The 12,164-nt window shown below is 47.0% G+C and overlaps 1 protein-coding gene across 1 annotated transcript; it reads left to right on the top strand.

Annotated features, from left to right (window-relative positions):
- The first annotated feature begins 9,408 nt into the window (after positions 1–9,408).
- On the top strand, positions 9,409–9,849 carry LOC148454923 (paraneoplastic antigen Ma1 homolog). Its single transcript, XM_088460116.1, has one exon. It carries the CDS (start codon positions 9,409–9,411, stop codon positions 9,847–9,849), a length of 441 nt encoding a protein of 146 aa, XP_088316242.1.
- Positions 9,850–12,164: the final 2,315 nt, after the last annotated feature.

The following is a 12,164-nucleotide window of genomic DNA, read 5'->3' as shown; positions in this document are numbered from 1 at the left end:
GGTTCTAGGTACTCAGAAACCCCCCCTGCGTGCTCTATTGCCATCCCCTGCTCGTGGCCGTACCCCCTGCCCCCCTCCCCCGCTTGCTGCAGCACATGCACACCAGCCCAGTCCGCTTCCGCTGCTAGGATCCAGGCAGGGCGCCTATTCCTAGCTGTGGCAGTGTGGAAGAGCATAAGGGGGAGAAGCCGACTAACCGGTGGCCCCGCTTTTACCTTGCGCTACGCAATAACTTAGACCAAACATTTGTTTTTGGGCAAACGGTCACAGTTTTATTAAATCACAGCACACTTAAAAACACAACAACAGAGATCAGTGGACATGAAGATTTGATGAGCAAGGCCTACGAAGGCACGGGGGGCCTGACCGGCCCAACCTTGTAGGCCGCGACAAATCGCACCCCCTTTCAACTCCATGGGGGGCGTGTTGGGCCCAACCTTTTACGCCGCAACAAACTGCAACCCCTTCTCACGGGGGGCGTGCTCGGCCCCACCTTGGAGGCCGCAGCAACCCGCACCCCCTTTCTCAACCTGGGGACCAGCTACCATGCGCATACCCACTTTTGCTTGGCACGCCTCCCGTATGGCCCAGCCGTCTCCAGCTGGCGCCAGGTGTGCGCCCTATTTACTGTCGAGTATGCCTGGCCCTCTGAAATCCCCCTACATACCTTGCTCACCATCTCCTCCCACCACATGACCTTACAATGACTGTGACATTGGCTGACCTGGCCACTGCCTCAGCCTTATAGCTCTTCCTTTCTTTTGCCATACCTTTAACTTTTCTCTTTTTTTTTTTTTTTTTTTAATTTATATATTTTTTTTTTCCTCATTATATATATATATATATATATATATATATATATATATATATATATATATATATATATTTTTATATTGTACTCCACCAAACCTGTACTTTCACCTATGAAAAAGCAACGGTCCCCAAAATCCTTACAATTACCCTGTTGCCTCCCCGCAACTCACCTTCGCGCTGGGTGGGTGGGTAACTTCTTGCTGCAAGTACTCTGCCCCTTCCCCTCCTCCCTTCTTTTATACCGCCCTGATTTCTTCCCCTCCTAACCTGTCTGCCCTGCCCTCACTGGCCAGAAACTCTCTCCAGGTGTTAAAATAGGGACGGGCCCCCTAGTCCGTCCCCCCGCTTTCGCGCTGCCGGCCCGCTGGCCACCTCGCGCCCCTCCCCCTTACATGGCTCCGGCACCATTATGGCTACCTGCGCTTCCAGAGGAGTAGATCAGTGAGCCCTGGCTGCCAGAAGCAGTGCACATGGAGCCAGCACCCGGCAGTCTGTCAGCGATTGAACAGCTGCCAGAGTCTGACTCCAGCCGCCTGCAGCCAGTGCCCTCTGATCTGTTCGGGGCCCGGAACTCACGCTTCGTCCAAACCACCTTCCCTACGTGGCCCCCACTGCTCTGAGACAGGAAACAGTAACCACATACACTGACGGCTTCATTCTTATCATGTCTGCTTACTACAGTGTATTTTTATGTGAGCCTAACCTAATAATAAACTGTAGTAAGCGGACATGATAAGAATGATGGGGAAATGGGGCTCTACACAAATTTTTATTTTTTACAACACAGACTGGGCACTTACTCTCGTTCGTTTCCTTCCCTCATATTGCGACTGGCTTTAGGGGCTGTCCTACACTGACACTGACTGCCTGTGAGCAGTGTCAGTGTAGTGGGCGGAAGCATGTACCTTTCCATCTCAGCGCTAATATGCTAATGCTGTAGCCGTTGCAGATCATACGATAAAATTGCCCGTCTGAATTGCCATATCGTCACCTGGACTGAGCTGTCAGAACAACTTTATCTGCATACAGGATCGCAGACGCACACTATGACATACCCCAAAAAGCGTTTTGTTTTTTTGCCGCCATTCCCTGACTGTCGATCACTTGAAGGAGACCTCACTGTGAGTGGCAGCGCAGAGCTACCTTGGCACATGCACAATCAATGACTCAACTGCGTTAATATCGGCATAGTGTACATCTCTGACTCAGGCCCAGTATCATTGTATCAACTTTTGCTTCTTATACAGTAGGCAACAAATATTCTAGCAAAATGCTCAATTAAAAGAACACTATTATGAACTTTACAAAACTATAAAGCTAAGTGGTTTATTGTCCAAATTACTAAGTTATAATGCACCGTGTGCTGGTCCACCTTTGTACAAGTAACTATGATGACACAATATGCCTATGGCACAGTAGGTCCATGGTAGCCTATGGCATAGGAGCCGCTTACAAAGCCTGCTGCTATGACAGCTCTTTTGCTTCTTTATGGACCGGCACACACACACACAAAATCAGTGACTGCACCACTGCGATAGCGCCTGCTCTCAGAGGTGTAGCGTAGAGCTGTGGCGTCTGGAGCAAGCGCATGTTATGGCGCCCCCCATAATACCGGTGTGTCTGGCATAGCCACGTGTGGAGGCAAGTTGAGGTGACAGAAATTTAGCAGAGGCAGTGTCAAACTGGGGCACTAGGAGCCCACTGGGGCATGTTCAGTTTTAACAGGTGAGACATTACCCTGAAGGTGCTATGTGGGTAGACTGAGGGGGCAACACTGGGCCTAAGGGTGACGTGGGCTGAATTATGAAATAGTAGTGTATAACTCCCCTTCTGTTTCTGTACCTGGAAGTGAAGTGTATTGAGGGCGGAAGTGCGGTTTTCTGCCCTTACAGTCCACCAACAGAAGACAATTGTCCCCTTGCAGGCTTGCTTCGCTTGCCACGCTTTGGGCTCAGTGGCTCGCTGCGCTCGTCACAAGATTGTATTCCCCCTCAATGCCCACGTGGATGGTAGGGAATGATGCTGGACAGTAACTGATGACGCCATGGTACAGAAACAGAAGGGTATCTATCCATACCAGTCTAGGGGCAGTGTGTGAAGGTGGGACTGGGAGCCCTGAATGCACTAATACATTAAAACATAACAGAACTCAGGGCAAAAACACAAAGATTAGAGACCAACATGGCTAAAAAATAACACTAAAAGACAGTAACACTACACAGAGGACACTGCACAGAGCGTGTCAATATGAATGCAGCAGGGAGGAGGGTGCGCACTGCTTACCGTGCTTCCAGTACTAATGCAGCCAGAGATGCAGGTGTCAGGGGGCCCAGCCTGTGCACAGTGCATGGGTACTCCCGAGTCCCGGCAGTGCCCTCATCACGATCTCGGCAGTTTGTTATATAACGGTACCAGCTCTGGAGCATGAGCTCCATCTGCTCCGCCCACGCTGTGCCCCTTGCAAGAGACCGAACACACTGAAGTGAGTCTACAGTGCTGGCTGCACTGTAAACTCACTTCAGTATTAATTCTCTGGCAGCTCAGCAGCTCTCTGTGCGAGCGCGCTTCACTGCAGTTTTCCCTGATTGGTGAATAGCTCCGGCCATCCACAATCAGTGTTAGATACTCCCACAACTGTGATTGGTGGATGGCCAGCACCATCCACCAATCAACGCTTCTAGCACAGTGCAGTGAACAGTGGAGAATTGACAGGAGTCACAGCGGCCGGGAGGCAGGCAGAGAATGCTAGTCATGCATTCCAATTGAGCCTTCTGGCTTGTGCGGCCCAAAATGCCTAATGGTATACCGGCCCAGGGGGCAGTTGGCACCTGGCCCCCCAGCCCAGCCTGCCTCTGCCCCTTCCCCTAGCCTAACTCTAACCCTCACCGGGGGGCAGGGTCAGCTCCAGGGGTAGCCGCATCCTGTGCCGGCTCTATGTAAAACGCCTCTACGAAAATGGAGGCATGGCCTAACTACCATAGGCCACGCCCCTTAGCTGACGTTATTTGTAGGCGTGCCCGCATGGCACGCCTCACATGTAACATCAGGCTGGGGGAGAGCCCAGCACTCCGTCACTAGCTGGGCTTCCCCAGCCCTCTCCTGGCACTGAATGGATGCCGCGCGCAGCATCCATTCAGCTACTCCGGGGTCTGCCACCGCCGCACAGCTGCAGCAGTGGGGGTGCCCAACCTCCCGATTTGACCACCTGTGGGACCAGTGGCGTAAATTCATCCCAGACGTCTGGAGGCAAGTTATCATTTAGTGCCCCCCTGTCTCCCATATTTACAGCCCAAAGTGGAGTGAATATATTGTGGGTGATGGAGGAGATGCCCCTTCAGTGCTGGTGCCCGGCGGCAGGCACCTCCATTGTCTCCCATGGTTCTGCCCCTGCGTGGGACACTTCAGCCCACGAGTGGAACAGCGGGACAGTACTGTCCCACTGAAATTGGGATGTTGGGAGGGGGTGCGCCCTCTATGGGGTGGCGCCCCTGTTCGACCGGACCGGACCCCAAAAGCCGACCCTGCCGGTGAGTGCCTACCCCTAATCTGTCCCTGGGGGTGGCTAAATCTAACCCCCTCTTCCCCGGGGACAGATCAGGATTCCAGTGGTTCGAGATGCCGAAATCGGTATCCTGTTCTCCTTTGGGTTATCAGCGTTGGCATATTCCCGTCTGCCGGCAATATGACTGCATCCCATATTACTAACTGTAACAGGATCCTGTGATGCCACATTGCTCCTGTCTGTCTCATAGGCTTAAGGGCAGGATCAGTCTGTGTGTGGCCAGCATTAGTCAGCATTAGGCCAGAGTGTGTTGTAGTATGAAAACAAGACACAAACATACTAAACTTCTGTAAGTTTTTCTAATTAAATGTATTGCAGTATTCAACTTTAATTAAGGTGAAGGTGTTTTTTTAATGTCAATAAAGGACAGGAGTAATAGACTTCCTCTTGCTTGTAAGTTACTGTTTGTTTTTGTTAATTAACATTTTTTATATAGTAGCAACATACTATGCATGTTTTATATAGAGGTGAGTATTTATTACACTGCGTTTTTTTAAAACCACTAGTTTTCATGTTTTTTCTTATATTTTAAAAGAGAAACTGCTGGAAATGAAAACTGCAGCAAAAGCAACATTTTTTTAAATCTGAAATAGCTCCAAATACCCATTCTTTATTTTGAAATTATAAATGGGCAGTTATATTAACCTGCGATTTCACAAACTGGGGGAAAAAAAGCAGTTGTGACAGGAAATATAACTCAAACTGTGTCATGAGCTGGCCCTTGAGGTTTCCAGTCAGAGGACTGGGAGTCGGGGTGACTTGGTGGGGAGGCAGCAGTAGATGAGGAGGAAGTACATACGACTTCCTCATCGTGTTGACAAGACCTGACCAGAGGAGCAGAGTCTCTCATTGGTGGTTTTCACCAGTGACCCCTCCAATTGGGATATGGGTTTAGCTGAGCAGGTCGCGGCCCCCTGATCAGACACCCCGGAATTAGCAACTGACAGAGAGATAAGAAGAGACAACTGAGTGGCTGGAGATTATCAATGGTGAATATCGGTAATCACTGATGTTATTAATAGAGAAGTATATTGATAGAGACCGATGTAGAATATCACTGTAGAATATTGGTAGTGACCGATGTTGAATATCGCTGGTAGTGACCGATGTTGAATATCGCTGGTAGTGACCGATGTTGAATATCACTGAAAAATATAGGTAGTGACCAATGTTGAATTCCACTGGTAGTGACTGATATTGAATATCACTGAAGTGACTTATGTTGAATATCACTGAAGAATATCGGTAGTGACCGATGTTGAATATCACTGGAGAATAACAGTAGTGACTGAAGTTAAATATCACAGAGACTGGTGAAGCGTCCTGAGGATACAACAGCGTGGAGCCTGGAACAGCGATCCGAAACTAGCAGATACTGGAGAAGAGAAGTTGTTCAGGCAACTTCCTGTTTCCTGGAGTCCTGTTTTATACCCTTAGGTAGCTGTCCATTGGAGGAGAGAGTCAGCAGAGAGGTGACAAGGCTACCATTGGCGGAGGTTCCAGTCAGGTGAGACAGACAATATTGCTGCGCCCATGACAGTCGCCGCTGGAACTCCGATATGGGGGATTGCTTGGAGGTCATTAGGGCCCTGAGGATAATACTCAGCTTGTCACCCGCCACCGCACCCGGTAGCGTCTGACCACGCAGCTAGTCAGGGGCAGGCCAGTAGAAACGATGGAGTGGAGGTATGAACGCAGGCGTGTATGAGTGTTTCAACGCCGTTTCAGAGGCATGCATAAGTAACAGGCAGTGTCATAGTACACGTCACCTGGTTGGATTTCACACTGAAGTGATCGCAGTGCTTGCAGCAAGGTATAGTGAACCTCAAGCGCTGCGAGCTCATCTGATGGTGCTCGATGTACCAATGTTTTCATGCACTTCCAGGAGATGACGTGCGCAAGTGGGCATCTTATGAATGGCTGGTGGGCATCTGCATACTCAAAGTGATTGCATGTCAAGACAAAGTGGGCATTCTAATGCCTTGCCGTGTGATCGCCTGCCTTGCTAGGCATGCGCTGGATTTGCATATGCTGGGAGCGAGGGAATGCATCTAGCGAGCAGGTCTGAATGAGCTCCTTGGTTTGGACGGCTTAACTTTAAGGAGTCTGCCTCCTACAAATTTCATTATCCATGCCCTTCTTTGATCGCTTCCTGTCCAGCTCACTCTTAGCTCCCCTTCTGAAGCCCTGCTAATTGGCAACACAATGGTACCCTGACCAAGACTTTACTAGCCCCATGAAGCGATACTATTTGTTTCACCTTGCAGTTCTGGATGACTATTTCCCCATCCACTCCCCCTTCCCTGTCTTGGCTGACCCCTTTCCCACATTTCCCCCCACTCTTTGTTTTCTACATATTTTTATGTAGCCATATTGACAATAGGCTAGAATATTAGTATAGGTACACAATGGGAGTTGGGGTACTTTGAATGCTCTGAGAGTGCTGTCTGGCACCTTAGTGTATTTAAGGTCCCTAATACATATTGTGATATACATGTATATAGGTAGGAAATAATTGTATTGTTGTGTATAGTATATGAAGATTGTAAGGGGATGGGTAAAGCCACAGCAGGGGCAGTGTATGGTGTTTTGTTCACATAGCCATAGAGTGAGGTAATGATAGAGAGCGCGAGGGAAAGAAGCTGCCAGAAGCAACACGAGCAGTCAGTGAGGTGAGCTCGTGAGGGAAGCGGGAAGAGAGGGGTCGCGCGGCAGAGAGAGAAGGGATAAATAGAGCAGCGCTAGCGCGGGAGGATAGGCTGCTGTTCCCCCCTCCAGAGACCGCATCGCACTGACCTGATTGAGCAGCGCTCAGGTCGGCGATCAGCGGTGCCAGTGTGGGGTAGCTGGGTGAGAGCCAGAGACCACCCGCGATGTCAGAGGAGAGCGGGCTGGTGACATCGGGTTTCGGAGGACGGGGGAGGATCCGGAGTACCTCCCACTGTTAATGGCCGCATAAGCAGGGCAGTGGAAGCAGCAGTAGCGCTCACCACAGGAGGGTCCCTCAGGCCGGCCAGCAGCCAATCGCAGACGGAGGGGGAGTGTTTGAGAAGCCGCAGCAGCACTGAGCACAACAGCTCCTTGGACGTGCAGGTGAACATAATATAATAATACAGGAGCAGCAGTAGCCCTGTGCACCACAGCGCCTGGGGGGGGTGCAGGTGAACCTAATATAACAAAACAGCAGCAGCAGCAGCCCTGTGCACCACAGCGCTGGGGGAGAGCAGGTGAACTTAATAAATTAACAGTAGCGCTGCTCAGATAGTGTATACATTGTTATTCACACCTGATTTTACTATATGGCCTCAGTAAAATACGCAAGGAGTATGATAATCTGCAGAATATAAGTGTATCATAGTTTCACTTTTAAGGAGCCTCTATTGGAAGAAAAGAACTACGATTACAGACCTAAGCTTAAGGGAAAGGTGTAAGCACCACTAATATTGGGAGGAAGCTTAATAATAATTTAACCATAGTTATTTGGTTATACTTCCAGCTGCAGCTGACACTACTGATGCTAGGAGTTTTATGGCACAGCGCTTGGGGAGAGTAACTCTATATTTAAGTATAATACTCTAGCTGCTTAGGATAAAGTGAAGTACACGACTAACATTTAGCCTTCTACTCTGGCTTTGCCCGTAATTCCTCAGGAGAATATTGTTTATTACAAGAAGGATATATTATTATTCCTATAAGCTCTCAAGCCAGCATCGTTAAATAATAAAGAAAGGAATATTAGTTTCTCCAAGACCTTCTTGCCAGCTTGTAAAGGAACCTTAGTTTCACCGAGACTTTCTTACCGTCTGAGGAGCATATCTGTGACTATTTATAATACCACATTTAATATTATAAACTCCACAAAGGGACATTTTATAGAGACATTACCCACAAGGTAATATTTAACTAAATGCAGAGAAAAGGTAAAAGACTCTGAAGATGTTTTGATGGAAATGTATTTGTGATCCCTTTGTATGGTACTGTTTAGCAACGATAAAATATTTGCATATGTTATTTATCCTTTCACTTCATAAAGTATAGAAATGGTATAAGTTGTTATTGAGTAATACTTACCTACAGCATTACAAGGAAGTACCAGGAAAGAAACACTCTGAAAGAGAAGAAAGGACTCTGGTGGTAAATTCCAGCCATACGTATTATTATATGTGTATATATATATATATATGCATCGTATGCATGTTTATGTCGGTGCACACATACTAACAATTGCTCACTGATCATAGGACAATCACATACTTAATCAACAAGGTTTCCCCAAATAACCTATAATAGTTTGGGTGGAGGCACTATTACCCTGTAACCACTATAAAAGGGGGTTACATTTGGAGGCACTGCTGAGATCCGAGGGATACCCAGTAAGCAGTAAAAAGAAAAGGAAAATGGAATGTTTTAATGGGGATGAACTGTACCTATGGTGTCAGAGTAAAGGGGTAGATCCAAAAAGGTGCTTTGCAGTGGGAGGGAATTTCTCAGAATTCACAGACGAACACGTAATTAAGCAAGTTAGAACATTATGTGGGATCATACAACCTCGGATAGTGGATAAATGGAGAGGAGAATTAGGATTGGTATGTGCCATACTTATAGAAAATGAAAGGGAGTTAGACCCCAATCTGATCCCTGTCATGATGATCGCAGATTATAATTTGGGGAGGAGATGGAGCATAATATGGCCAAGAACAGGAGAGTCAGAGGATACCGGTATGCCGACACAAAAAGTCAGCTCTACTAAGGGAAGTAATGAGGGAGAGAGTGGAGGAGACACAAATAATAGTGAGGAAAAATGTGGGAGTCAGTTTGAGAACATTATGGAACGGGTAGTCACTCAATTAGAGAGATGGCATTACGAGGGAAGCTATAGGAGGTTAAGAATTTTTTCTGGTATACAACCAATACCTGCTGGGGAACAACAATATGATGCATGGAAAGAGGCGGCTGTGCAGCAGACTGAAGAGTGGCAATGCCCTGATCACATAAAAAAACAAAGGGTAGTCGAAAGCTTGAGGGGACCTGCCATGGGGGTCATTCAGGCTGCTAGGAGGAGTAACCCAGATGCCACATTAGATATTTATTTCGAAGCATCAGACTATGCATATGGGACACTGGAAGATGTAGGTGATCTAACCTCGAGACTCCATCATACATTCCAGGAGCCAAGGGAGAAATTGAGCACCTATTTGTTTAGGCTGGATAAACTTTTATATAAAATAGTGGAGAAGGACGGAATAAAAAAAGAAGATATTGATGAGAGTAGAATGAGGCAGTTACTGAGGGGTGCTTTAACATCAGACCCTGTAGCCCAAAAAATTAGGTGTTCGGAAATACGGAAACCACCCCCGACTTTTAATGAATTAATGAAGGACGTTAAGCTGGAGGAGACAATGATAGAATTGCGAGAGAACACTGTAAAAAAAAGTAAAAGTGGTGGTACCAGCCGTAGAACCCATGTCATTTGAAACCAAAATACTTAAAATGATGGAAGAGCAGAATGAAAAAATAGATAGGTTCATAGCCTCACAAAGTGCTAATTCAATACGACGAGGGGCAAATACTCCTATCACGTCAAGTAGAGGAATGGGCCGAGGAGTCCGGCCTATAAATAGGGGGTGCTACAGATGCGGAAGAAGGGGACATTTGTCATATGAATGCCCCCAGAATAGTGTGCAAGATGACAATTTTCGTACGAATCCTGAACAGGGCAGAGATCTAAGGGAGCCGGGAAACGGACGAGGGAGGTCTGTGACCCCCTCACAGGCCCCCTAGAAATTAGTACATGCGCTATGGGGAACACTTGGTGGAATGGCTTTCTACCTGAAGGCTTGTTGGGTCCCACCCCAATTGTGTCTGCAAAGGTGAATGGGAGCCCGTGTAAAGTCTTATTAGATAGTGGCTCGCAGGTGTCTATAATATTCGAATCCTGGTATAGTGAACATTTGTCTGAACTCTCCATACAGCCTTTGACCGGACTAGTCATTTGGGGTTTAAGTACAGAAAATTACCCTTATTTAGGGTATATGCAAGTAATATTGGAAGTGACAAGTAATGATGGCAAAGAAGTTCAGATACCGTTTATAGCTCTAATATGTCCAGAGATTCCCGGAGGGAGAAGCGAACTTCCCATTATCATTGGGACTAACACCAATATATACCATATGCTGGCCGAATGGTGTCAGAAGATTGAAACCACACCTTCAGTTAGTACATGGAACGTGCAGACAGGGGTGGGAGGCTTAGGATGTGATGGACAGAGTGGGTTTGCTGAGTGTTTCCGCAATAGCGATATTTCCCTCCAACATATGGAAAATTTAATACTTGAGTTGGAAAGAAGGAAATCAGTTTTCTCTATAGGGGAATGGGACTTGGGAGTTGCCAAAGGGGCAGAACATCAAATCAAGTTGACGGATGAAAAACCATTCCGAGAACGTTCCCGGCGAATTCCACCTGCAGATTTTGATGATGTCAGAATACATTTAAAGGGGTTGCTAGAGAGTCAAATAATAATAGAGTCCCACAGCCCCTATGCCTCTCCGATAGTGATTGCACTGAAAAAAAATGGTGATGTACGCATGTGCGTAGACTACAGGACGTTGAATCAGAGGACTGTGCCAGACCAATATGTGGTGCCACGAATTGATGAAGCCTTAGATTGCTTACAAGGGAGTACCTGGTTCTCCGTATTGGACCTTCGAAGTGGGTTTTACCAAATACCCATGTGCCCAAAAGATCGAGAAAAAAACGCGTTTATATGCCCCTTGGGTTTCTTTGAATTCTTAATGATGCCCCAGGGTATCAAGGGAGCTCCAGCCACTTTTCAAAGAACAATGGATCGGATCATGGGAGACATGAACTATAGGGAAGCCATTGTTTATTTAGACGACATCATAATATTTGGCAACACACTCGAAGAACATAATCAACGGTTATTGAAAGTCCTTGATCGGCTGGAAGAAGGAGGGTTAAAACTGTCCTTAGATAAATGTAGACTGTGCCAAGAATCTGTAAAATATTTGGGCCACATCGTCAACCGGCATGGAATAGCCACAGACCCTTCAAAAGTAGAAGCTGTTAATAATTGGCCCATACCCACCAAACTGAAAGAACTACGTTCTTTTTTGGGATTTTGCGGATACTATCACCGATTTGTGCCTAATTATTCCAAAATAGCCAAACCCCTGACCGATCTGACTAAAGGGTACCCACCTACAGGAAATTCTCAGAAGAAATCTCTACAAGAGCTCAAATTGTACCATCAAACAAACGAGCCCTTTGGGAGCCGATGGACACAAGAATGTGACGAATCATTTACAAAACTTAAAACCTGTCTAACAATGGCACCTGTATTGGCGTATGCTGACCCCCTGCTACCCTACACATTGCATACGGATGCTTCCCAAGAAGGGATAGGGGGGGTATTATACCAGACCCAGCAAGATCAGTTAAGGCCAGTGTCTTTTGTAAGTCGAGGATTGTCACCCAGCGAGAAAAAGTACCCCACTCATAAACTTGAGTTTTTAGCCCTAAAATGGTGTGTTGTGGATAAATTCCATGATTATCTTTATGGTGCTTCTTTTGTGGTTCACACGGATAATAATCCGTTGACTTACATTCAAACCACTGCCCGATTAGATGCCACAGGGCATAGGTGGTTATCAGCATTGGCCCTCTACGACTTTAAGTTGAAATACCGGCCTGGAGTCAATAACACGGATGCCGACTCTTTATCCAGAATCCCAAATCAGGTTGCAGAAGAACCCAAGGAAGAATGGATAGA

Source organism: Taudactylus pleione, unplaced genomic scaffold (assembly GCF_031769625.1).
Source record: "Taudactylus pleione unplaced genomic scaffold, aTauple2 ptg000967l, whole genome shotgun sequence".
NCBI classification, from domain to species: domain Eukaryota; kingdom Metazoa; phylum Chordata; class Amphibia; order Anura; family Myobatrachidae; genus Taudactylus; species Taudactylus pleione.
This window is presented reverse-complemented; position numbering and strand designations above follow the sequence as displayed.

Bases quoted from the DNA above. Each gene is read 5' to 3' on its own strand.
- LOC148454923 (XM_088460116.1), top strand. From the start codon at position 9,409: ATGGGGGTCATTCAGGCTGCTAGGAGGAGTAACCCAGATGCCACATTA.